Consider the following 27,431-nt stretch of genomic DNA (forward strand, 5'->3'; position numbering starts at 1 on the left):
GTTTCGGGGCCGGCCCTGCTCACCAGACAAGGATGTGGCATTGTGGAGCCATTTCAAGGCTCACAGAATCCCCCTTCTGGTTTGTTAAGTATCAGTCTCCCTCTGGCTTGCTAAGTGTAGCTGTTACTGAGGCAGGAATTCTTGACGCTGTAGTAAGAGCGTGAACATGCTTGGGGCTCCCTGTCTAGTGATGTCAGAGGCACAATTTGGCCGAGAGAAGATCCGGCAGTTACCCCACATTCGGGAGCCACGTGCGCCCTGAAACTCTCTTCTCATTGGGGTTATAACTGCAGGCCATCCTCCCAGGCCCAGGTCACGGCAGAGAGGGCAGGAGTGACCGCTGGCCATGGGGACAGCAAACCAAGTGGGATTCCAGGTGGTTTTCATTTTGCTTCTTGCCTGACCTTGGGCTCAAATGCCTCCTCCATGTGCCCAGAGGTGTCACCTGTAGGGAAGCAGGTGCCACTGAAAGGGGTAGGTAGCTGCCTCTCAGCTTCTAACGATGTGGCCTAGAGCCGTCCATTTTCAGAGAGGTGAAAAATCTGGAGACTTCACTGTTGGCAACAAATTCTAAGTTTAACAAAACCACCCCCAGGATGAGCAGGGCTGTCAGCTCCGGGTGACAGTCAGGCACAGGATGGGGTGGGGCTGCTGTGTCCCCAACCCCAGCACAGGGGCGGACCTGGCAAAGCTCACTGCATGAGTGGATGTTGAAAAGGAGGTGGGACTTTTGTAACAGCAGGGGGTGCATGGCTCCCAAGCAGCCCAGAGCCCCAAGTAGCCAGGAGCGACAGGAAATCAAAAGTATTTCTCTTTTAGTTCTCCTACTTGGGGGCCAATTCCGCTAAATAAAATTTAGCCAGAGGGAGAAAGGCTCATTTGCAAAACAAGCCTGGATCCTCCCAGCACAGCAGGAAAAAGAAGGAAGCCCCAAACTCAGATGAGCCTTGCCTGATGCCCACTGCCTGCTCTCCTTTGGGCCAGGCTGGGAGGCGCCCAGAAGGCATTCTGGCAGGAGTGGGGGACTTACGGGGACCCACTCAGCCTGTTCCCTGAGCCAGCAGCTCCTAACCAAAGGGACATCCAACACAGGCAGGGAAATCCTCCCCAGGCCCTCTGTCCTGTCCTCACCCAGCAGTGGCTCCACATCCTGCACAAACAGGCAGGAGCAGAACCTTCCGGGCCTCTCGGGCTCCCATCCACTGGTGAGAGCCTCAATCTTAGCGATGGGGCTGCTGTCTGGGGTCTGGGCCCACCATGGGGACGCAGATGTGCTTCCTTCATGGCATTCCAGGGTTTTTCTTATGACTTCGTCAGTAAGTGTTTGGCAAGACCCCATTATGTGCCCAGCACTAACATCTGACTTTCAACCCAAGGAAACTTCTAGGGTAGCAGGACTTATCCCAGAGTCTATGGGAAGACCTCACAGGGCCCTGGAACACCCAGAAATATACACCCCATTCTTTGTGCGTGTTTGAGACCGGCACTGCCTCCAGCGTCTGCTTCCTTCCCACCCAAATGTGAGAACGAGCTGATGCCCAAGGAGGCCTGTGGTCTAACCTCCACCACAGGGCTCCTTGGTTGGCCTCTGGCTGGAGCCTGCTTTAGTCTGGGATCTCTCAAAAGGCACCAGAATCTTGCTTGTTAAAAATTCAGGTTCCCAGGGCCCACTCAGACTTGTGGAATCAGACTGTCTGGGAGGGCATGAGCCTGACTTTTTATCAACCTGCCCAGGTGTTTGTGACATGAACCACTGTTCCTCGCATTGAGCCACTGTCTCTGCCCAGGTTGCGTGAGCTTGGGAGGACTGGGGGCACCTCGGATGCTCTGGCTGCCCTGAGCCCCAATGGTGGGCAGTCTGGGCTTGCCCAGCTCATTCCTGACTCCCGGTCCCTCACTCCTATTTTGAGAGTCTCACTTCAGAGGTGGGGACACCGGAAAATGCATCCAAGCCAACATTTCTGGCCAGAAAGAAACCCTCCAACCCTTTCTAACAGAGCCTCCCTTTCCCTAGACTGACCTCCCTCCCTGCCTCCCTTCCCCCTCCTACCTCAGGTGCCCCTGCCTGCCACTCCGTCAAGGCAGCACCTCTGCGACTTGCTCTGCTAACTGCCCCTCTATTGCCCACAGATTCTGGCTGACTTGGGAGCATGCCCTCCAGGTCACGGCCAAATGCGGGCCCTGCCACCTTGCACCAGCTAGATGATGTCTGAGGCAGACGAAAGGAGGTATACATGTCTCTCCCAAGGGCCTCCTTCTGCTTGTCCCAGCCCCACCGCAAGCCCCCGCCTCAGAATCGCAGAGCAAATTCAAGATGACCTCCCACCACATCCCAGACACCAGGTCCCCGGCAGGGGTGAGACAGTGCCCAGTGTCTGCAGGCTCAGGGGCCAGGCCCCAGGCCCGGGAGTCTGGCTCCCCCAGTTTGCATCTCTGAGCCGCTCTGCTGCTACAGGCCACCAGGTGGCGCTGATCAACCAGGAACGGGCCTTGGTGCGGGGTCGGGAAAGGAAAGCCTTTGTTGATTTTACTTCTTGATATTTCTATAATCACCAGAATTACAATCTAAGCAAAAAAGCAAAACAAATAAACACTTCCCCTCTTACTGGATCTTTGGTCTTTGTCTGGAAAATTATGAGAAAACAACAGACGCATTGACTATACAACCCAGGGCCTTGGTGTTGCAACAGCGAGGGCCTCCCGATGGGGTGGTGGTGGTGGGGGCGGGATGACAGGACGACTGGAGCTGGAGGGCTCAGTTAATATTCGGGGAGAGGAGCTCCTGGAAGAGGCAGATGCCTGCTGATCAGCCTGCTTCCTTCTAGTCTCTGCCACATCAGACACTTCTCAGATGATGGAGTTCCCTGTCTCCAGCCGCACTGGCCTTTGCCGGGTCCCTGGTGGCTTGTGGCACTGGCCTGACAGTTGCCCAAAGGCTAGGAATGTGCTCTTCCTGAGAGCACATGGTGAGGGGCTGAGACCCTGGTTCCGAAAACACCAACAGGTTGCAGATGCCCCAGGACCAAAGGTGACTCGGGTAACTGAAGATGGCTGGGAGCCGGGAGAGCACACTCAAACCCCACACCCCATGTGGGCTCCACCCCCTTCAACATGACCTCTACCCACCCACACTCAACACTGCCTCCATCCCCATACTGAACATGGATGGCTTCTACTCCCTCACTCAACACGGCCCCCATCCCCTCCACACTCAACACGGCCCCATTCCCTCCACACTCAACACGGCCCCCATCCCCTCCACACTCAACACGGCCCCCATCCCCTCCACACTCAACACGGGCCCCATTCCCTCCACACTCAACACGGCCCCCATCCCCTCCACACTCAACACGGCCCCCATCCCCTCCACACTCAACACGGCCCCCATCCCCTCCACACTCAACACGGCCCCCATCCCCTCCACACTCAACACGGCCCCCATCCCCTCCACACTCAACACGGCCCCCATCCCCTCCACACTCAACACGGCCCCCATCCCCTCCACACTCAACACGGCCCCCATCCCCTCCACACTCAACACGGCCCCCATCCCCTCCACACTCAACACGGCCCCCATCCCCTCCACACTCAACACGGCCCCCATCCCCTCCACACTCCACACGGCCCCCATCCCCTCCACACTCCACACGGCCCCCATCCCCTCCACACTCCACACGGCCCCCATGCCCTCCGCACTCCACACGGCCCCCATGCCCTCCGCACTCCACACGGCCCCCATCCCCTCCGCACTCAACACGGGCCCCATCCCCTCCGCACTCAACACGGCCCCCATCCCCTCCGCACTCAACACGGCCCCCATCCCCTCCGCACTCAACACGGCCCCCATCCCCTCCACACTCAACACGGCCCCCATCCCCTCCACACTCAACACGGCCCCCATCCCCACACTCAACACGGCCCCCATCCCCACACTCAACACGGCCCCCATCCCCTCCACACTCCACACGGCCCCCATGCCCTCCACACTCAACACGGCCCCCATCCCCTCCACACTCCACACGGCCCCCATTCCCTCCACACTCAACACGGCCCCCATCCCCTCCACACTCAACACGGGCCCCATCCCCTCCACACTCAACACGGCCCCCATCCCCTCCACACTCCACACGGCCCCCATCCCCTCCACACTCAACACGGCCCCCATCCCCTCCACACTCAACACGGCCCCCATCCCCTCCACACTCAACACGGCCCCCATCCCCTCCACACTCAACACGGCCCCCATCCCCTCCACACTCAACACGGCCCCCATCCCCTCCACACTCAACACGGCCCCCATCCCCTCCACACTCAACACGGCCCCCATCCCCTCCACACTCAACACGGCCCCCATCCCCTCCACACTCCACACGGCCCCCATCCCCTCCACACTCCACACGGCCCCCATCCCCTCCACACTCCACACGGCCCCCATCCCCTCCACACTCCACACGGCCCCCATCCCCTCCACACTCCACACGGCCCCCATCCCCTCCACACTCCACACGGCCCCCATCCCCTCCACACTCCACACGGCCCCCATCCCCTCCGCACTCCACACGGCCCCCATGCCCTCCGCACTCCACACGGCCCCCATGCCCTCCGCACTCCACACGGCCCCCATCCCCTCCGCACTCAACACGGGCCCCATCCCCTCCGCACTCAACACGGCCCCCATCCCCTCCGCACTCAACACGGCCCCCATCCCCTCCACACTCAACACGGCCCCCATCCCCTCCACACTCAACACGGCCCCCATCCCCTCCACACTCAACACGGCCCCCATCCCCACACTCAACACGGCCCCCATCCCCACACTCAACACGGCCCCCATCCCCTCCACACTCCACACGGCCCCCATGCCCTCCACATGCAACACGGTCCCCATCCCCTCCACACTCATCCCCACACTCCACACGAACCCCATCCCCACACTCAATGTGGCCTCCAATCCTGCAATCAAATGGCCTTTGTCACTTTATACTTAACATAGCTCCCTCCCTCACACTCCACATGGCCTTCACCCCCAGTTCAACATAAGCTTCACCCTCTCACACTCAGCTTGGCCTCAACGTGGCCTCCGCTCCCTTATACTCGACAGGACTTCTGCCTCCTATCAGCATGACCTTTAGCCTCTCACCGGCAACATGACCTCCATCACTGCATATCCACCTGGCCTTACAGCCTCAAAGGGGACAGGCTCGATCACCCCAGCGCCACACCACGTGTCTGCCTTTGCCTGATTCCTCCCTCATGCTGCCCCCCCCCCCCCCCGCCCTGGAGCGCCTCCCTGCCTCCCTCCTGTCCTGAGTCCCACGCATTCCCCAAGGCCCAGGTAAAGTCCTCCCACCAGGGAGCCTTGCTGACTATCCCGTGCTTGGTTTTCTGGATTTCTAGGTTCCTGGAGGCAGAACCATCTACTTTGCCCTCAATGCCATGTACTCTTTACCCCCAGCTGGTGCAGCCTCTTTAGTTTTGTCTTCCTGGGGGCAGGGCCTGGGCTTTCTCAATCCTGGCAACTTCCCCAGGGCCAGCACAGGGCTGAGCTCAGAGCAGTCACTCTAAAAGCTTGTTCTGGCTCAGTGTTGGGGGGTGCAGGAGTCCCCGAAGGACTGTCCAGCTGGCCTTTGGGTGCCTGCCCTTGGCACAGAGCTTGGCACAGCTCAACCTCAAGAAAAAGGGCCGGCTTTCTGGCTCTGGATGACTTCCCTGAGTGCATGCGGCTGGGCCGCTGCAGCCCCAACACCTGTGTTTTGTGTTCATGATGTCATTTGACAGCCATGGGGCCACGGGTAAGGCCACTTCCCCCAAGGAGGACAGTGAGGCTCAGAGAGGTCGGGTGACTTGTGCAGGGCCACCTACTGCACTTACAGGCCACTGCCTGGAAGGCCTCGTCCTCACTGCCCCTCGAGCTCATTTATCCACTTTTCAGGGGGGACTTTCAGGCACTTGCTCTGGTCCAGACAGCACCTGCCTCCCCACCTGAGCACTGAGCCCCGCTGGTCTTTGCTCCCAGGCACTGGGGAGGCCTCTGGGTGAGTGTGGGTGCATTCGTGTTGTGCGCATGTGTGGGCGCGCATCCATGTGGAAACGTGTGGGAGCAGACCCTGGGCTGTGCAGGCTCCCCAGCCAGCCCTCCTGCTTGGTCCACCCAGTGCGGCCGAGGACACCACCACAGGGGTCTTGGGACCCAGGAGATACAGCCACAGGGCTCCGGGGAAGGCTGTCAGAGCAGAAGCCAGAGGTGACTGACTGGTGGGGCTCCCTGATGACCGCTGGGCCATGTGAGCTGTGGGAGACCCTGGTCTAGTTCGGCGATGCAAGGCCATCTGGTTGGCTAGAATGGGGACACCCAGGGCAGGATCACTTCTTGGGGAAGGGCAGTGAACACAGCTTAAAACTCAAGCCCTCACCCTTCGCTCTGGATGACACAAGCTCACCGACTGCTAGCTGGGAAGTGGGCTGGCATGCCGTCCCCTCCCGGGCTGCCAAGGAGTGGGGCAGGGCAGAAAGCCACGGGTGCTCAGAGGAGTGGGTCCACTCCAAGGGAACCAGTCCCACCGGGCTCCCTGCTGGCTTAAATACAGCCTAGGGTGGAAGGTCCTGGCACAGTGGCTTAGAACCACCGTGGTCACTGAGCAAGTTTCCCACCAGGCTGGCGGGACCCAGCCTGGCACTCTGGGAAGAGAGGACCCCACCTGCCCAGCCCCTCTCTCGCGCTTTGGCAGTTTGCTGGGCCCAAGGCTGGTGCCTGCTCAGAGCAGCTGCACTGGAACAGATCCCGGCATCTCCAGGGTGAGACATGCTGTGCTTTAGGTCAGGTTCACTTAGATTCTACAAACCCCAACCCTCAGGCGGGAGCCGAGCCCGTCACCCTCAGGCCTTGAGCCGAGATGAGCAGTTCTCAGCTGAGGTCCTACAGGGGCGCCCAGCTTGAGCTCAGCTCCGCTTAGCCCCGAGTGAGTCACACGCAGAGTCCTACTCCCCAATGTATGCTAGGATGGTTGTGCTCAGCAAAATACCACACCCTTGCAACCAGGGGTAACCATATTCTGACCAACGACATATGAATAGAAGTGTGTGCAACAGCTGGGTCCTGTCCTTAAAGGGAAAATGATTGCCCTCTACTTTCGTGTCTCCGCTTCTGCTGGTTGGAATGCAGATGTGATGGCTGGAGCTCGAACAGCCATCTTGGGCCACGTAAAAGAGGGCAACCCCCGAGGAATGGCAGAGCAACCAGCTGGAAGGAGCCCAGAGGGCTGATCCCTGACACGGGGGCTGCCACACCAACCTTGAGCTGCCACTTGAGAGAGAAGGGGCCTTCTATTTTATTTAAGCCACCAGTCTTTTGGTCTTTGTCACAGCAGCAGGACCCATGTTCTAACTACCACAGAAGGGATTACAAAAGAGCATTTTGGAAACATATGGGGAATTCCAATCAGATATCACATTTTCTCTGTTTCTTTTTTTAATCTGGCGGAGGCATCCCTCAGACTGCAGGTTGAAGGGAAGCCCCCATGGGACCAAAGGGCACAGATGGAAGAATCAAGCTGGGGTTCTCGGATCCATCCGGCTCACTCGGTGGTGTCTGTGAGACCCCCAAAGCTGAAGCACAACCAGCCCCCATCCTGCGGCAGGTGAGGCAAAGGCTGTGGATCCGAGCTTCCCTTCACCACCGATAAGCACAACGTTTTGATTAAACCACTGACAACTCTGCTGTAGGGCAGAGAAATTGGGAAACATCAGGAAATCAAACTGTGAAGTCTTTGAAGGGATGTGATTTATGTGAAAATGTGATGAAGCTAATGTGTTTGGCTCCGGCGCTGGGTGGCACGCCTGCTTCTGGAACCAAATCTGATGCCTTCCTGGCTCCCAGCACCTCCGCTTTCCCCGAACACGCTGGCCGTGCCCTGCGTGTTCCCAGCCTGCTCGGCACCGAGAGCGTCGACTGCAGCCCAACCCCCTGGGCCGCGCTTCCAGGCTGTACGCGTCTGACCAGACCCGCGCTCACACGTGCGTCCTGCGTGTCTGTGCCGCTTGCTCCTGACCCCCGCCCCGGAGAGCCCGGGGTTATGAGATTTATGGGGAGTTTGTTGTAGTTTTACATAATCTCAACGCACTGCAGGCTTTTGAACAGGCCTTCAGGCCCCTCCAGGTAAGTGTCAGAGGCCAGGTTTCCACCCCTTGGAGTTCATGGAGCTTAATCCCCTTGCTCATTGGGAGGTGACACAGCCTGAGCCCAGAAGGCCCCTGGGCCACCTGGGTCTAGGTTCCTGGTGGCAGCAGCAGCAGCAGCAGGGGCAAGCTGGCCGGAGCCTCCCGTGGGCACTTGGCTCAGGAGGGTGACATGAGAGTGAGCTCCACCTTGGAGTCCAGCCCTTGGGCCAGCTGCACTGTCGGCCTCCCTCCCCATACAGACCCTTTGGTCCCTCCTGACCCCCATCCCCACCCCCAGTCTCGGGACTAGGGGCCATCCCCCAATCTGAGCACTGAGGGACTCTCAAGATGAGCTGGTTACTGCAGGTGCCACTTGACCTCAACTTGGACACTCCCAGAGACGGGACACTCATTCCTTCCAGGGAAGGACATTTCAGTTGTTCCCTGTATATGGTGCCCAATGGCTTCTTCCCTGCAGCCCCACTTCCGAGGGTGGCACAGGCTCCGAGGGACCCACTGACCCGATCTCTGAGGTCCTGTCATGAGGCATGGCTTTCTGGACTCACTCGGAGCTTTGCATTCGGTGATTTGCACCTGACAGATGCTTCAGAGAGCGTCCCTTTGCTGACAAAATGAAATCCAGCTCGATTATCATTGTCCATGTGCCACCTGGTCTGGGAGCCGAGGCCTCATGTCCAGGAGCAGATGGGCCGAGGGCAGGAGGCAGCCAGCCTCAGCCAGCCCTCCTGGGCCTCACGGGCCTTTTCCTCCCCGACTGCCATCGTTCTCCTGTCTGCCACCCAGGAGACAGCTGTCCCCATTCTCTTGGCTCTGCTCCTCCCTCGTGTTGCTCTGTGCCTCTGAACCTCACTTTTCTCACCTGTAACATGGGCCCAACGTTCTGTGCCCTGCCCGTCATGTAGGGAGCATGCGTGAGGGTCAAGTGAAAGGGGGTGGGGTGACCTCATCAAAGCTAGATCTCTGCGTCACGGTCGCCGAGTGGAGGGGCTCCCAGTGGGATGGGCAGGACCCGGCCGGCGGCGGCCTACTCACACATGGGCTTCAGCTGCCCGATGAGCTCCTCCTTGGTCCATTTCGCCCACTCCTTCTTGTCGGTGTTGATGGAGCAGAGGATGGGGCCGCAGGGCTTGCCGCAGTCCTCGATGGCCGGGACGTTGAGATAGTGCACCAGGACGATGTCGGGGTTCTGGGGGGAGAGCACAGAGACAGACTGGCAGCATGAGGGTGGCATGGGGTGCACCCAGGGTCCCCCCTGCAGGTACAGACGGGCTGTGGGTCCGCACGCCGGGCCTTCTCAACCTCCGGGCCCCGATGTGGGGCCAGATCGTTCTCTGTGGGGGCCACCCTGTGTCTAGCAGCGGCCCCGGCGTCTACCTGCCTGATGCCATCACACCCCAGCCTATGCTGACAGCTAGAAATGTCTCCAGACATTGCCCAATGTCCCCTGGGGGGCGAGACTGCACCCAGGTAAGAACCGCCGCTCTGTACGTGGTGTGATTCCTGTGTAACGAAGGACCACCCGCGAGGGCAAACGCACCTCTAGCCCCACCTCCCGGACCCTAGGACCTTAGGACCTGATGCCCGCAGCCACCCAGGGCCCCCGCCTGTCCTGTGCTCCACACACGTCCTCGCCACAGCTCGCTGACATCCCCGAGACAGGAATCACCGCCCTTCCCAAGGGAAGAGGGAGTCCCCAGGGTTTAAGGCGTCCTGCGTCTAAGGGTGGGTGTCCCTCTGCCCCTGCAAAAAGGCCCCTCATCAAGTTCCTTCCAAGTGTCATGCAGGAGGCAGCTGTCGCTCAACCTCTGGGAACCTGGCCTCAGAAACCTCGCTGGGGTTTCAGAATGGAAAGAACTCTCGGTGGGGAGCCTCTGAAGGCACCGTTTGTCCCCAAATGGTTCTACTGAAAGGGGTCAGCCTCTTCTCAGCACACTCAATTCAAAATGCCCATGGTCCCTTTCTGTCCACCACCAGCTCTGACAGTGACACGCCGAGGGGCCTCTGTGGGGGTGTCAGCTTCAACGCAAAGAGCTCAGTGCCCTCTGGGGCTTTTCGTGGTCCCTGGAAGGCAAGGCTGGTTTTTGGCCACATCAGGCCCGACACATTTGGTAAAAAGCAATCATGTCACTTTAGAACACAGCTGAAAGCCCCCAAAAAATCCTTCTACCCCAATCAGAAGGTATTTCTTGAACCACAAGGAAACTTGTGACAATATATCGAGATGTGCCAGGAAACTACAGAAAAAGCCACTTGGAAGGTCCCTTCTTGTGCTCTTTTCCCAGAGCTGTGTCCTCTGCTTTTCCTGCTTGGCACTGACCACGAGGCCCTGGTGGGCGTGAGGACCCCAGCCTGGAGGAGCTGGGTCTGCAGCCAGCTTTTGGGATATGGTCAGAGCAGGTGTAATAAATGAATGTGTGAGTCGATCGATGCGTTAATAAATAGACTCAAGACGACACGTGACCAGTGCGAGAAAAGTCGACGGGTGGAATTTAAAAAGATTTTCAATAAGGGTTGTAACATAGGGTTTTTTCTTGCCAACGCTCAGTTAACCAGGAAATTAAATCAACACGGCCAGGAGCCTTCTCCTTAGCGGCAGCGTTTCTGGATGGCGGTAATCACGCTCCTTAATGAAGATGATCCCTGACACCGGCCGCACTGGGTTCTCTCAAAGCACCTCCAGCCACTATTTTGTTTAGTGCCCAGGGCAGGGCAGGGCAGGGCAGGGCGCCCTCTGGCTACACGGAGGAGACTGAACACAGAGGAGGTGTGACTTGCCAGAAGCTGTGTGTCTTGCGAGGGACAGAGTTTGGGCCTGAAGCCAGGGTCCTGACTCCAAATTCAGGTCCTGCCAGGACACCTGGTGGCCTCTTTTTGCTTGATCTCAGTGCTTTCCCACCTCAAATTCACAGCATCTGTGCTATGTGCCCATGAGGGAGGTGGCCCAGGAGACCTGAAGGGTACACCTGAGTCCCCGCCCTGTGGTCTTCCTTGACCTGCACACGGCCTCACGGAGGCTGCGTTTTGATGGGGGCTCCTGCTTGAGCCTGTGCCTGGCCAGGTGGCAGCAGCAGATGCTGAGCAAGACAGAGGAAGGATCAAAGGGCTGCTGGGCCAGCAGGCCCCCCAAGGCTCCCTCTGATCCCAGCTCCTGGAGCAGGAGCTGGGCCTGCAGGTGGGCACTGGGATGTCAGCCGCCTGGGAGAGGAAAGACCTGCAGCTTCCTGCCCCACAGCCCCACGGAGCGCCTGGCAAAGGCTGTGGGAGACCAAGGCGGTAGGACAGGAAGGGGCTTGGGAGCCAAGGGTCGCCTTCACCATGCACTGAAACCCCCAAACCAGGAATACCTGCACTAGAGCACCCCAAACTCTCCTATTCCAGAAAGTTCTGTCCCTTCCTTCAGAGACCAGCTCTGTTTCTGCATAACCAGCCTTCATCTATTTTTTGAGGACAAGCACAAGGCTCGCCCCCTCCTCCAGGAAGCATTCCCGGATACCTCACCCTCTGTATCTCTACCACAGCAGGATGGAGATAGGTTTCATATTTTTAATAGTCTGTATGCCTCCTGTATCCCCTCAACCTCAGGGGCAACGCCCGGAGCTATCACAGCATCCGGCGATGACCACCACTCATTTCACATTAGTGGAACTGAATTAGGTTGACTTTGGACCTTCCGTCCTTCCCCTTCCCAGACTGTGTGCAGCTGACATCTGGCTCTGGTTTTCTGGCCCATGAAGGGCAGGCGGCCTTTCTGAACATGGCACTGCTAGGAGACTGAGAGGCAAGGTGGGCTCTAACTTTTTCTGGGTCTGAGGCCTCTGAGAATTCAACGAAGGCTGCGGTATCTCATCCCCCAGCCCTGAAAATGCCCCAACGCACAGCAACACCACCTGTTAGGGGTTCACAGACCAAGCGGTCGGGGCCCCACATCTAGAACTGACTTAGAGGTTCCAATCCTCCACTGGTCCTTCTGAATCAGGGACCAGGCCCCTTCTCGGAGCCCCACTCTGGGCCTTGTGCCTCTTAGCAGCCCTGATACAACTGGGAGGAAGTCCCAGCCCCTGCAGGTTCAAGAGGACTCGGTTTGGGATTAGGAAAGGCAGAAGCAGGCAGCTTCACAGTTTCTGTCCTAACCACAGATTCCATCCCCGGCTGTAGTTCCTGCTGCTCAGAATCCCCGGCTGAATTTTAAGTACCAACTTCCTGGCTTGGGGCTGGTTTTAAGACACAGAGTGATCGAGGTGTTTTTGGAAATTTGGGGCAGACATCGCTTCTTGGCAATGTTTCAATCTCATTCACTAGCTGTACGTTTTATTGGTTGTTTTTGGAAGAAAAATACATCAGCCATAGAGTCCCAGTGTTTTATCAGTTTCCCGGAGCGCTCATAACACCGTTAGATCCCCCGAGTGCTGCTCTGCTGGCCGGGCGGGGCAGGTGGCAGGGAGGCTAGGGTGGAGCCCAGCTCGGGGGACATGGCCGGGACACCGCCCGGGAGACCCACCAGGACTCCAGAGTCTCGACTGTGGGCGGCTGTGGAGCCAGCTCGCCTCGTCTTCTGTGGGGTTCACCACCCAGGACAGGCCTTGTGGGTGGGGCTTGGACAAGAACTTGTCCACTGGTTCCTCCCTGTGCTACGGAATTTCCATGAAGGTGCTGGAACTTGACCCTTGAGGATGAACCCCCTGAAAGTCCGGGCAGCCTGGCCTGGTGTTAAAGGACTGGGGGAGGGAGCCCAGTGGGGTGGTCTGGGGCTGTAGAGGGGAAATCTCAGAGAAGTTCCAGAACCTTCCGGAAAGAGCTATGGACAAGGCGGCCCCATTCTCTCCTTTTGGTGCCTCCAGCTCCTCATCTGTGAAGGGAACAAACCCTCAGGAGGCTGCTGCGGGGAGCCCCGCGCCAGTCTGTCTCAATGCCACCTCCCACGGTCACCTCACTCGGCCATCTCTCAAACACAGTGCCCCCCCTGCCCCGCGCCGGCCCTGCTCCGCGCCGCCCCTTTGCTTTCCCAACAGCGCTCATCGCATCGCCATCTCTCACTTCTGAGCAATTCCTGCTTGTCTGGCCGTGTTCCCACCCAGAGCATGAGCTCCCCGGCCGTGTTCTGTCTGTCCACGCAGGTTCCCTGAGCCCAGGGCTGGCATGAAGCAGGCGCTCTGTCCCACCTGCTGAATGCTGAGGACGGGTGACAGCCAGCTGCCCCAGGGCCCAGGCCAACCAGCAGGCCCAGGGCGCTGACCTGGGGGGGGGGAGGTGGTGTCGGGCAGCTGTCTCCTCCCTGCTGATTCAGCTCTCAGGATCCTGCCCCCTCCCACCAGGTACATCTTCCTGGGAGACAGACAGACAGGAGGGAAGGAGTGGCATGTGAGGAGGTGTCTGCCCCAGCACCTGAGGGGGCCCAGGAGCCCTCAGCCCCTTCAAGGAAGGCTCAGCAGGTCCCTTAAGCCGTCTCCACTCAGCTTTCTGTCTGGAAATTCGAGGTTTGAATTTGCTGATCAACCTAGTCCAGGCTGCCAGGACCTTCAGGCAGGAGACTCATTGGCTGATGATGCTGGGAAGACACCTCCCGGGAGCCCAACTCAGTTGTCTCCTAACACACAGTTTCCAGACAGAGTCTTTTACCTGACCCATGGGGACAGATGGGAGTAAGGAGGACAAGCAGAGGACCCTTACACCCAAAGGCACAGGAGAGGTTAAGAATGTTCCGCAGAGCAAACGCGCAGCCAAAGTTAACCAGTTCCTTTACTGCAGGACTTGTCAGAGCCTCGATAGCACCCTGCGCAGGAGGATCTCCATGTGTGCAGGAAAGCTTTCCAGGCTTATTTGACCACGAACCTGAGCACCTCTGGGGACCTTAGTGTTCCCTAGAACACAGTTTGGGAATCACAGATAGAGTTCAAAGCCAAAGGAAACACTTTCAGCAGTTACTGGAAAACAGGAGCCCTTGCCAGTGCTCTGGGGCTCTGGGCAGGGGGGGTTTCAGATGCCCAAGAATTGCCCCCTCCCCCAGGCCCCGTCCCTGGCCCAGCTGGAGGCTCACCCAGCATTTGAGCTGCTTTCAGTTGACCGTGACTCCTAGGGAAGCCTCTGCCCTGATAGGGTGCACTGTCCACACACAAGCATCCCCCACCCTGGTGGGGCTTTCTTCTGGAAAGACTGGGGCTGAGGGAGAGGCCAGGGTGGGGGATTTGTCTCCCCTCAAGTGCAGGCTTGTCCTTCCCTCACCAGGGTATCCCAGGCTGCGGGAGTCCCCGCGGCGAGACCTGGGGGCCAGGGCAGCCTCCCATCTCTAAGGCTGAGCATGTGAAGATCGGGGAGAGCAGGCTGATGAACAACTGGCCAGGCGGGACGGGGGGCTCAGAGCGACTGCCTGGCAATTTAATCTTAACGACAGGTGGCGGGAGCCGAGGAAGGGAGACCACTTTGAACAAGGCCGGGCAACTCGCTCCACTCCTCCAAGAGGGTGGCAACTACTGTGTGGGTGTTCAGGGGCTGGGGTAGGCAGCAGGGGTGGTGGCCCGGGGTGCCAATCACGGTCAAGCGACCCGGACTAATCCTGCTACAAACACCACAGATTTCAGACCCTCCGGGCTGGGCGAGCGGGGCCCAGCATGCCAGGAAAGCGGCGGGTGGGGCGGGACTGTGCCAAGTCTCCTGACCGCTCCCACGGGCTCTCCTAGCAGAGCCCCAGCCAGGGAGAAGCGGGGTGAGCTCCCAGGGCAGAAGCCAGACCTGGAGGCCTAAACCTCAGGCCAGGGCCGGGGCCGGAGGGAGAGGAGGGAGGAAGGGGGCGAGAGGGAAACAGACAAAGGCACAGCAGAGAGATGGAAGCCCAGCCTGGTGGCAGCCGTGGGTGGGTGGGTGGGTGGGGTGGCGCAGAGACTGAGGTGGTGGGTGCCAAGCTTTCCGCCAGAGATCTCGCTCTGACGTCCAACCTGGAGAGAGATCCCACAGCTCCTGTGGCTTCTGGCTTCTAAGGGGGGCGGGGGGAGGTGTAGGGGTGGGTGCTCCACTCTGGCCAAGCCTCAGTGTCTGCTCCTTAAGATGGGGGAGACGGTCAACTGGCCTTGGCCTTGCTGGGAGGGAGGTGAGTCAGGAAGGGGCGCAGGATGGGCCTGGCTGGCGGTTGGCACCCACATGCCAGGCTACCGACCTTGCCGACTTGGATGGTGTTCAGTAGTACGTCCCTAGTTCAAGGTGGAGGGGGGAGGCATTCCAGTTTGCAGGGGGAGGCTGGGCCCTGTGCCTCCACATGCTGAGCCCACCCGGGGTGCGTACAACAGGCCCTGGGATTGGGTGAAGGTGCAGCGGCGTGCCCTTTAGCAGAGACCCACGGTGGGGACCCAAGTCACCCGGAGCAAGAGTATGGGGGACCTCACGTCTTCCTCTTGGCCACTGTCGGGGTGGGCTCAGGGTAGCGGATGTTGGGGGTCCCACAGCCCCAGTCCTCCGCCTCTGCTGGAAAGGACGAGACCCAGAGGCAGCACCCCTCCTGAGGGGTGAGCGGGACAGCAGTGCAAGAAGTGGTTAAAATGCAAAAAGCTGTTGGTTTTGATAAAGAAAAATGCAGCTGCAACATCTGTTTGACTCTTGTTTGCAGCCTCATCAGCGCTAAGTGGTCAATAAATCAGAGCGGCACGGTGTTCCGTTTCCTCTGCCCCGTCATTAATCTCGTGCCAGTTCTCATGAAAAATGAAGGCGTGGGGCCGTGCGGTGGTGCAAATGTATACGTTACCCAGAAAGTCATAATAGCGTGTAATGGTGCCACACACCTCCCCGCTTGCCGCTGGGGCCCGGAGGGGGGAGCGGAGCGGAAACCGGCGCTGTTCGCACCGGGAGCCGCGCTCCTACTGCACTTGGCCTGTTAGCACCATTTCTGCAGGTTCTGGAAGCCCCGCGCACCTCGTCTTCGGAGGCAGAGCCTTCCCGGTACGCGGGTGCTGCAGCTATGGGGAGGCGCCCATAAACGGAGCGCGAAGCGGGCAGAGAGAAAGGCAGGATGTGCCAGGGAAGGGTGAATGCTACCAGGCTCAGGGCTGCGGGCCTCACTGCACCGTAAGGCACAGATGATGCTCTGGCCCGTGCTCCAGCTGCCCGGGCAGCCTGGCCCCTCTCCTCTGCCCTGGATTAAGGCATGAAATGGGTCGCTGTGCCCATTGGCAAAGAGGCCCATCATGGAGCCTTGGCAGGCTCAGTTCTATTCCCTCTGTGCCCTGCTGATGGCTGCCAGCAGACAGGGGGAGGGTCACGCAGGCCCAGGGAAATGGAAAAGGAAGAATTGTGCCCCCTCCCCCCCCAAGGCCAGGGTGGGTGGCCTGGCTGCTCAGGTCTGAGGATGTGCCGGCCCTGCAGGCTGCGGCCTCCCTCCTATTCTCTCTTCCCTGGGCACAGATGGGAAGGGGAGCTTCGTGGGCTCCTGTGTGCTGACTGCCAGATATCACCGCCGTGTCCTGGACACCCCTTGGGGAGCAGGGCAGTGCCTGTACCCCCAGCACACACCTCTGAAAGGGTGCCTCTATTTGCAAAGATGACTTTCTGAGTGTCAGCTGTGTCCCCTGTCCTCACTTTTACACTCCACCTAAGTTTCTTAGTTTAGTCCTTGCAGACCCAGGGTTCAGGTGCTATATTGCTATATGCTCCAGAGCTGCAGACTCTTCCTGCTCAGGACTCCACGATTCAACCCAGCCCTGTGCTCCGAGCCGCCTGCATCTCCACCAGGAACCCTGGGGCTTCGAGGGAACTCGCTGCATGGTGGATGGAGGGCTCTGTGTCCAGCCCTGGTGCCCTGGGCAGCCACAGCCCAGCTAGCATCTGTGCCGGAGCAAATGGGTACAGGGAGCTTGCCGGGTCCTGCGGGGTGCAGGGAGCTGGTGGGAGCAGGGATGGGGCTGGAATCCCAATGTCTGGGCTGGTCTGTGAGCTCCTCAGGGCAGAGCCATGATAGCAGAGTCCTGTCTTCACAGCAAGGGACAACAGGACACCCTGTGTGGTCAGGCAGGGGTGTGGGATGGGGTGGACGGGATAGCCAGGAACTGAGGACCTTGATGCAGGGGAGGGGGGCACAAACCCAGATCCCCAAAGTTGGGGGTGGTTAAGAAAGCAAAAAGGGAAAGAAAAAAGTAGAAACGAAAAGGGGGGGCTGGTGCCCCCAGTAGTAGGCAAAGCGGCTGTGAGCTGTGTGCTCCCTGGGAGCCGCCTGCATCCCCTGTGGGGTACCGGGATCCCTGCTGCAGCCCCGCGTGGCAGGCGACGCAGACAACCTCTCCCTTCCGTGCCGGTGCCCAGCAGGGCCCTTCAGCCGGACGCCCTCATTAAGCAGGCGCGGGCACCAGAGGGAGTCTGGGCCGCAGCCCATCCCTGCTTCGGAGGGAGGCTGGGAGACTTAATTAGCTAATGTGGTAAAGTGGTCTGAAGATGAAAAACCCTGGGTGATTGCTGAGTGTTGCCATTGCTGCTGCTGCTATTACACAATTACCAGAATTTTCCACTCACGGGCATAGAGTTAAACAGTTTCCACCTGTTGTGGGGTTCCGGGAACCACGCTGGTTGGGGGGCTGGCCGGCTCTGCCCTCTTCTGCCCACGGTGATGTAGGAGAAACACACTAACTGTGGGAAATCCTGCCTGGCACAGTCCTGGCCGCATCTGGGGCACGTGGGGGATGCGGAAGGGAAGGAGAGTACCAGCCGCCCTGAGCAGATGAAGATGCCTGTAAGAGGAGCCATCCGCCCAGGCTTTCGGTAGCCTCTGAAGAAGGGCTTCCCCAAGGCCCCAGAAAGGCCAGTCACCTAGACGCATGCTGCTGGGGAGAACGTCTTATCTACAGCCAGCCCTGGCCGCCCACCCGCGCCTGTGGGGTGGGCACATTCCTGGATGGATGAATATAAGCCATGAGATTCGCGCTGGCTCAGGGCCAGGCCTTGCCTTATTTATAATTGTTCTAAGTGATCAGGGGGAAGAAACGCCCAATAAAATCTCCATGTTTGCAGATGACACTAAACTTTTATAAGCAATGAAGTGCCAGGTCATTTGCAACTGGTCAGGAGAGGGTCTCATGAGGTCGTATTAGTGGGTGGAGAAGGACCCTGCTGTGGGTGAAGTGCAAGGCAGTGTGCTTGGGAAGAGAGGAGCACACTGTTCTCGGGGGCTGGTGGACCCAAGTGCCGGGCCGCAAGCCCAGGAAGACCCCTGGGTTCATGGAAGCCCCTGTCCAGAGCCGTGAGTGGAACTAGAAAGACCCTCGCCTGGAGAACTGGGCGCACCCGGGACCTGCAAATGGAGCAGCGAAGGCTCTTCATTGCAAACCGAGACCTGGATCGATGAAGATGGGCGGGGGAGGGGCGGTCAGGAGAGGCGGGTGGCCATGGGAAAGCTGAGGTAGGATTGGTTTTGGCAGAAAGAAATAGCCAAGGGGAAATGCAATTCAAGTCTTTTAGGTCAGAAAGGGGGAAAGGAGGTGAACGTGCTTTTTCCTCCGGACCCCCGAATGCTAAGAATAAGGGTCCCCTTTGGAGCTCAGGGAGGTAATTTTAGCACAAATAAACTCTGCACATTGGGCAGCTAATGGATGAGACTCATTATCCCATGGGAGACACAGGCTGAAAAACAGAGAGAGATTTTTAAAATGGGTGGCATTAGTTTCTGGATGGCTGGTCCCTAAGGAGTTACAGAAAGAGATCAGGATGTCGGGGTCATCTCTTTCTGGGACCCAGATCCAGGAGGCACCACGATGCTTGGTGCCCCCACCAGGGTGGGATCCAGGGCTGGGAGGGTCGGCTGGGTGTTCGGTGTCTGCCCCTGGTGTCCTGTTTGCCAGGCACTTACCGGGACACAGGCAGCTACCACCCTGCAGCTGGTGGGGCCAGAGTGTGGATGAGATTATTGGTCTGTCTCCTGCTCTCACCTTGAACTCATTTGTTATTTAGAAGTCACTGCGAGAGTTGCTTCCACCAGCCCTGAGATAAGAAACCTTGGGCCTTTCCCTGGCTACAGAATTCTAGGGAAGGGGCTCTGCTCAGGCATGCAGCCCTGGCCCAGCAGGGGCTGGGGGTGGCAGCCAGGGCTGGCCGCACAGACGCCGGGCGAGCAGGTCTAGAAGGCGGCAGACTCCACTCCTCAGCCTTCCTTTTCCTCCTGGGAACCAAATCCACAGGCCACACAGCCTCCCTGCTCACTTGGGCCACGTGACCCCTTTCTCACCAGCCTCAAAGAGGCCCCGCCGGAGCTGGTGTGCCCACTCAGAACTGTGCCCTATTAGGCAGTGAGTCGACCGCATCAGATGACAATGGCACCAATGAGTCACCCAGGCATCTCCAGAGTGACTGATGTGCTCTGGAGCCTTTCCTGTCCATCTGCTCCTCGCAATAGCTCTGGAGGAAGCTGGGCATGTGCCACCGTCCCCATGGGCTATGTGAGTCTCCTCTGACTGAGAGGTGCCATGTGACCGGCTCACGGCCACATGGCTAATGGGAGGCAAGCTGGGCAGGATTCTAGTGCATTTGGTGTTCTTGTGATGAGAGTATCCAGATGTTCTTTAGGGAACAACACCTCTTCCTGACTCAGTCTAGGGGTGGAGCATGTGACTCAGGCTAGCCAATCGGAGCACCGCATTCTCTGGGCCACGGTGATTGGCATGAGTTTCAACCAGAGACAATCAGAACTAATCCCCGGACATGGCCAGGGCCCCTAGGAGGCAGGGGTGATGTTTCCTGCTGCACTTGAACCTGGGATGCTGACGCCTAGTCTCCTAGAAGCCATCTCTTGCCAGCATGTGGAATCCAAGAATGAAGCCAGCACGGAAAAGGCAGAACCCAGGGAATAAGACACGAAGCCCCCATGCTCCTGACTGAGCTCTTGGATCCAGTCACGCCTCAGGCCGGTCCACCTCGGGACTTCCCAGTTAACATGAACTGTCCAATTGCCTCTTATCCCGAAGCCAGTTCAAGCTGGATTTTCTGTTGCATCAAGCAGGAGCCTTAAATCATAAACAGATCATAGGTGTTCCTTTTGCTAAGCCAGTATCCCCCCCACCATTCAATTCAGACTCTGCTCTGGTTACTTCGACAACAGCCACAATGATTACGGATAACTACCCTTTATCCAGCCCCTGTATGCCCCGTGCTGGGTACTAGGTGCTTCCCAGGACTTAGCTTGTTTCATCCGCACAACATGAGGCAGGAGTGGTTATCTCTACTCTGCACACAAGGAACATGAAGAGAAAAGTATTAAGTAGCCCACCAAAGCCCAGCCCTTGAACCCAGGTCTGCCTGATGGTAAAGGTGGCTGTGAGGCAGGGTGGTCCACGGCCGTGCTCTGGAGACAGCTGCCTGGGTTTGTGTCTGGCACCAGCCCATCTCTGTGCCTCCATTTTCTCAGCTATAAAATGGACAGAATATTAGTACCTACCCTACGAGGTTGCTATGAAGACCCCATGAGATGAACTGTTGGCACTGATGCGCACTACATCTTCGAAATGGCCAGTTATTATCCTGACTGACTCCTCAGACCAAGTTCCCCCTAGATCTTACAGAACTTGCCCGTGGGACAAAACCAAATGGATTCAGACACTGCTCATTTTTTTTGGGGGGGGGGGGTAGTCATTCTTTAAGGCAGAAGCCCCTCTCGGCTCTGCAGAGATCGAGGTCGCAGCTTTTGCTCCAAAGGACACTCAGGCCATTGGGGGGGGTCCTGCTGAGCTCAGCAGCAGCCATTCCTGTCCAATTATGGGAACAGGATCCCTGAGACACTCCTTAGCTACCTCTCAAGTGCTGGAAGAAAACAACACTCCATTTCTCAAAACATATTCTATAATTCAGGCGTGCATGAGTCCAAGGAGCTCTGAATGTGCGGGATTCACCTGCTCCCCCCCCCCCCACTGGCTTCCCAGCTGTGCCCCCTCCCAGGGCTCAGAACTGCCCGGAAACAAATGGCTGCAACTCCCTTGCTTTGCAGAGAGAACATGCAGAAGGGCAGAGCTGGTTGCTGTCCATCCAACGTGGCACCACAATGAGCCAGCTTCCCGGCCAGTGTCCTCCTTCATAACCTTGACCGTGAACAGGCCGTGGGATCCTCGGTGGCTGGAAAGGGGCCCTGCACTCGGCTCGCAGAGCTCGTGCTCTCTGTTCCGCATCTTCCTCGGCAGGTGGTCGTGAGCATCTTCCCCGGGAAGGCGCTCTGAGCAGGGAAAGCTGCGAGGCTGGGACCTGGGCCACCCTCCCTCTGCTCTGTGGGAGCATCTGGGGAGCCCCTCGGCTGAATCCTGTTAAAGACATAAACCCCAAAGCTCTCCCTTGACTGACGAACAGGCCGACTGGAGGCAGCAGAGGATGAACTGCGCCGGCCCATCGAGCTTCTAGACGACTTTTATGCTCTGGCAACTGTAACGGTGAGATCCCAGCAATTGTTTTAGAGGGAATCATGATTAAATTGGGCTGTATGTTTTTTTAATGTGTTCCCCAGTTCCTCTTTAATACCTTGGTAGGACAAGATAAAGTGTAATCACAGAAGTAATTGTAGCACTCAACAGTTTACGTCTTCAAAGAGTGACTGGGGGTTAACAAAGCCACTGCAGGGCTAGGTTTGGATTAGAAATTACAGTTTTTCTTTTGGTTATTTTCTTTTTAAATCCCTCTTTATCTTCTTTCTTTCTCCAGCGGCTCCTGGAGCTCACTGATAACCTGTAAGCCTCCTTGGTAATCACGGAACCTGCTGTCCTAACGGCAGAGGCAGATTGGGGGCCACCTCCTCTGCAGAGCTGCTGCAGCAGGCCCGCCCCTTTCCCGGAGCCTGCGCCCTTGCAGGCAACCCTGCCTTGCCCCCCAAACCAGCGGGGCTTGGCATTGTGAACACCAACACTGACTAGGATCTGGTTTCTGCTCCCCCCATCCTGAGACCACTGGCTGGAGCCACACGGCTGGGCTGTCGAGTGCCAGCCCCTTGCCAGGGCAGAGGAGGGCGAGCTCACCAACTCTGATGCCTCTTCAAAATGTCCTCCTCTCCTGGAAAATGCTGAGGGCACCAGGGGGGCAAGGGACTGTGGCCCAGGGGACCCCAGCCCTCTTCAGATGATGTGACGGAGAGACCTGGGCCTCCTCCAGCTTCCTCTGGGCATGTCAGGGTGTGGTGCTTAGAGACCTAGACTCGCACCTGCCAATTGGGGGCAGAGCTGAGCCACAGAGCTGGGAGACAGTGATCTCAGGGCCCTGGCTCCCTGAGGCTCTTCTCTCTGTCCCTGAGGCCACTGCCCCAGTCTGGTCCTCACTGCCTGACCCATGTACCTGGCACAGGCCTCCTGGCTGGTCTTTCTGCCTTGACACCAGCCCTGCCCATCTGACTGTCAGAGTTGTTTCCCCAGTCCCAGCTCCGGGGGCGCTGCCCACTGCTAACCTTCCATGGCTCATTTCCCGTGAATGCACCCACTCCTCATACCAAAAGCCTCCACAGTTGGCCAGATCCACCTTCTGTCTCTGCCGCCCACGTTCCCTCCTCGCACCCCCTGGCTCAGTCCTGGGGACCACTCAACCTACTCTGTCTGTCTGCTCCGCCCACTCTGTCCCCAAGGCTGGGAATTCCTGCACTCTCGGCAAGTCCCCATTCCACCTGCTCACAGCCCAGCTCCAAGGCCACGTTGCCCTTGCAGCTTCCCCCGTTCTTCCCAACCCAGAGTAACTGCATCTCCCCGAACGTGCCCAGCAGCCCTCTGCCCTCTCCTCGCCACTGCCCGGCCTGCCTACCTTCTCTGATCTTCGGGCTCAGGTCTACCTCCCTCCTCGGGACCCCGGGCTTCCTAAGAGCAGAGCCCACGTCAGAAGGAAATTCATTCCCGGGTAGGTGGCTGACAAGTGCTGGCTGACCACATCTGCCCTTGGGGCAATCCACTGATGGGCCGCAGCCTGGACCAGCCACAGTGGACGGGGAGAGGCCCTGTGCTGCGGGTGGGTGGGGCCGTGCCTTTGGGGGAGAACATCAGCCAGTTGGTGGCTCCTATATTCACCATCTACCCAGCGCCCTCTCCCCGCATCTCTCCTGCCGTTATCAGGATGATTTGTTCTAACCTCACACACAAATCTGCACGTCCCGTTGTGGCCCTTGGAATTTCACACAAAACCATGGCGGACAGCACCCTTTCCCTCTAAGTTCAGATGGGGTCCCAGAAATCTCAGGATTATGGGTGGCCATTGCCAATCCATGAGGCGTGGCCGTCCGTCTCTGTGTGCGTGCTCTCACACATATGCACACACGCACACACATGCACACACGCGCGTGCACACGGGCCCCTCAGCTGTGAGGGCCACAGCTCTCTCTCCTTGTTTGTTTTTAGGTCGTAGCACGGCCGCCCCGAAGCTGAAAAGACAGACGCTGGGCCGAGGGCCTTGGCACCAGCCCCGGGTAACTGGGACACCCATGTTTGCAAAGAAAGCATTTGTGAAGTGTGAAGAAATCAGAACAGCGCTGTTCAAAAGCTGTGCTTAAATTTTGCTCAAAATGTTCTACTTTGTGTAAGGCAGAGAGTCCCTTTAGGAAAACACTCGCTGGCATTTGCGGACCACTGTTGCTATGGAGCTGTTAAGAGAAGTTAGCTGCCCAGGGACAGCAATTAATCTGGTGGTCGCAGGTCAGCGGGAAGCTGGTGGGGAGGGGAGGAGCTTAAGGCAAACGCCGAAAAGACCTCTTCTGACCCAGGGTTTTGCGCTCGAGAGCAGGGCGCCTTTCTTAGCTGCCTCTGCGCCTCCTTCGCTCATTCATTCACTCATTCATTCTTTCATTCATTCACTCACTCATTCATTCTTTTATTCACTCATTCACTTATTCATTCATTCACCCACTCATTCATTGGCCCATTCATTCACTCACTCACTCACTCACTCACTCACTCACTCACTCACTCATCAGATAGTCTATCAAAGCCATGATGCGCAGGAGCTGGTCTAGGTTCAGGGTCCCCGTGTCTTGCTCTCAGAAAGCACGGAAAAGACAAACTATAAATACTTGAAGAAAGAAGGTGATTTTGGGTAGCGCCAGGTGCTATGAGCATAAAAAGGCTGGGTGATGGGCGCTGGAGGGTGGATGGTGAGGAATTTAGCCAGGGAGCTCAGGGAAGGTTCAGAGGAGGTGACCACCACCTGAGTCTGAAGCGATAAGAATCCAGCCACGGGCAGATCTGGGGAAGCAGGGGTTCGGGCACAGGGAGCTGTGGAGGAAGAGCTTAGGGCAACCTCGGGCCACCAGGGAACTTTCAGGAAAAAGCTGTGAAGAGAACAGGCGGAGATCCAGCCCAAGCACAGAACGTGGCGGCTGCCCAGGGCCACCTCACATGGTGGCATCTCTGTGCCTGTCTGCTCGCCCAGTGTCTTGCCTGGTGCCTGGCCCGGGGCTGGGCTTGGTATTGAACAAGCAAAACAGTCCAGGAACACGTTAATGTTGAGCGAGCCTCACCGTGAACTTAGGATTCACTCTGGCAATGGAAGGAAAACCTCCACATTTGAGATCAAATCACGGGAAGGGCTTAGACTGGTAGTTAAGACAGAGCAAGAGATGAAACATGCGATTTTACCTGTTAGTGAGGAAGTTACCAAAGTGTAACTTGTTTAAGGCTTGTTGTGAAAACAACAAAGTTTTGTTGCTATTTGTTAAACGAAGGCATAAAAGATGGGTTATAACTAAGTCAGCTGTTTTTAGTAGTGGGCACTAATTTTGGAAGTAAAATAAGATAGAAATAGTGTACCCTTCTGTTATCTTGCTCACAGCCAGATGATGGAAAGGACTTGGACTTGGACTCAGACCTTGGCTCAAACCCTACCTGGGCCACTTTAAACGCTATGTGACGTTGGGCAAGTTACTTAACCCCTCTTAGCCTCGTATCCTTCACCTGTGAAATGGGAAGCTTCACGCTTACCCCGCAGGGTCACTGTGAGGGTCAAGTGAGAGAATGACAGAGGGCCCCCAACACAGTCCCCAGCAAGTAGTGGCCACTCAGTCATTGATTAATCATTCACACACCAACCGTCTTGGCCCCGTCACCCCCATACCTCTAGGGTCATGAGCCTGAAATACCAAAGTCTGTTTTACTGTGCCTTTGGAGGAAAATAATTCCCCACTTGACAGTTTTTTCTCTAAATCCAAAGGTTTGAGGTGACTCCAATGTCACATGAAGCCACCCCCGAGAAGACACCTTGCTTTGTCTTCAGTATATTCTCTCCAGAGGCGCAGGGGAGCCAAGATGCGGCGGAGCTGAGCTGGTGCCCGGAATCCTGCAACCACCCAAGGCCACGTGGCAATCAAAGTGATCTCAGAAGCAAGCGATGGTCCCAGGGCCAGGCTGTGATGCTGGGCGTCCCTGCCCTGCTCTGGAAAGGACTGCACAGACCTTTTCAACCCTCTTCCAGGAAACTTCCAGAAGGGCCAGCACAGCACTTGGCACCCCTCTCCTCCCCCTTTCCTTGTTACTTAAATACACTCCCTGTGATGGAGCACGTGGAGCTGTCACTGCAGGGCAGAGGCACCTGACAGGAAATTAATTTCAGTTTCTTATTAACTTTGAGGGGAATGTCACTACTGAGCAGCGTGCCAGGACAAGGTTGACCGGGGCTCCCAGCAATTTTAATATTGGAGATTGGCACCCACGCTCAATGCACGGCCTCTCCTGCCACCTTCTCAAGCTGGCACCTGGCTTAGCAAGCGTCTCAGGAGCAGACGGAAAATTCCTAGCAATCGAGACGGCAGGAGCCGGTGAAAATTCTGCTGACGCTGACAAGTGACAGTGACAGGATGTTGCAGCTGTGGTCTGTTGCTGTGAAATGGAAGGGCTGGGGCTCTTCGGTGCCTGCCCTTGTGGACCCCCCAGAGCCTTCGGCTGCTCTCTCCTGGTGGCCACCTCCCTCTGGCTGCCCCTCTTTCTCTGGGTCAGCCCCTGCCCTGCCCCCTCAATTCTCCAGGCCCCATCAGGGACCTGCTGCCTCTCCTGGATTCTGCCTCTCTCTCCTCCTGGCGCTGCTCTTCCCATCACGAGATGCAACTCTGACAGGTTCCATTTCTGACCCTGTGACCTGCCACCGTTCCCTCTCTCCTCGCTTCACCTTCTCCCGCCCCATTCATCTTGCACCTGTCCCCAGGGCTCCTCCTTTGGCCTTCCCACCTTCTCATCTCTCTTCCCAGCTTCTCTTGTCAAGAGACCCTTTGGCTTGGTCTGAACAGTCAGGTTCAATTTCTCAAGCAAAACCTCTGAATCTCTGACCCACTCTTGGGTTGTCTTTGTTCCCTAGCAAAGAATCAGCTGACCTCAGGCCCAGCCAAGGTCTGCGTCTAGGGCCTTGGCTTCTAAATCATCCCTCGTCTGCTCAGCTTCCCACCCGTCCGCCCTCCCTTTCTCCTGCCTCCTTCCAATCCACATGCATAGAGCACCTGCTTTGTGAGTGCTGGCATGGACGCAGGGATGGCTGAGCAGGGCCCTGCTCTCCAAAGGCTTTTAGTTTCCTAGGAAGATACTCAAGTGCAACAAGGCAGAGCAAACTGTATTATTATTATTATTATTATTTGTCAGAGGCAAAAGAAATTTCTGCAGGAGAGGGGAAGGACAGGCGATGGCTGGTTCCATTCTCCAGCTTCCAGTCACCTCTAGCTGGGAAGTCGCCCTCCTCTCTCCCCTCCCCAGGGCGCAAAGCATCATGGGAATATCCTGGATAGAAGCCACTGGTAACACCACCAGTTTGCCAAATGCCCCGTCATGCCCTTGACCCTACACTCTAAGCTTCCAGGGAGAGGAAGCAGGGGGTCCATCTACCGACCATCGGCCATGGAGAAGCGCCATGGCTGAGGGGGGACTGTTACTCTCAAGGTTTGGAGGCAAAAGATCCCATCGGGACCTGGAGAAAAGCAAAAGCTACTGAAAGCCTGCAAACCGCCTTCTGGCCTTTCCGTCCCTGGCACGTTCCCAGGGTCCCGCCAACCTCCCCACCATGGCAGAGCTGTTGCTGATTCTTTGTTCTGGGGGGTGCCCTGCGCATTGTGGGATATTCAGAAGCACCCCTAGCCTCGGATGCTAGATGCCAGCAGCTTCTCAGAATGGCAGCAACCACAGGTGTCTCCAGACATTACCAAATGTACCCCAGGGAGCAAAATCAGCCCTGGGTGAGAACCACTGGGCTCCACAATGACCCCAGGTCCTACTGACTCTCTACCAGGTCATTCAACTTTCAAGACACCAGAGGGCTGGGGGAGAGTCAGATTGTCCTTAGCGGAAACTTAAATGTGCTGGGTCTAGTTC

General features: G+C 57.6%; 1 protein-coding gene across 1 annotated transcript in view; it reads right to left on the reverse strand.

Moving 5' to 3' along the window:
* Nucleotides 1-27,431, reverse strand: part of CAMTA1 (calmodulin binding transcription activator 1) — a 689,419-nt gene that overhangs the window by 87,008 nt on the left and 574,980 nt on the right. Inside the window, exon 7 of the mRNA XM_087820144.1 lies at nt 9,211-9,364. Within this exon, the coding sequence (XP_087676270.1) occupies nt 9,211-9,364 (154 nt within the window). The remainder of the gene's footprint in view (nt 1-9,210; nt 9,365-27,431) is intronic.

This window comes from Miniopterus natalensis, chromosome 9, assembly GCF_054644295.1.
Source record: "Miniopterus natalensis isolate mMinNat1 chromosome 9, mMinNat1.hap1, whole genome shotgun sequence".
Lineage (NCBI taxonomy): Eukaryota > Metazoa > Chordata > Mammalia > Chiroptera > Miniopteridae > Miniopterus > Miniopterus natalensis.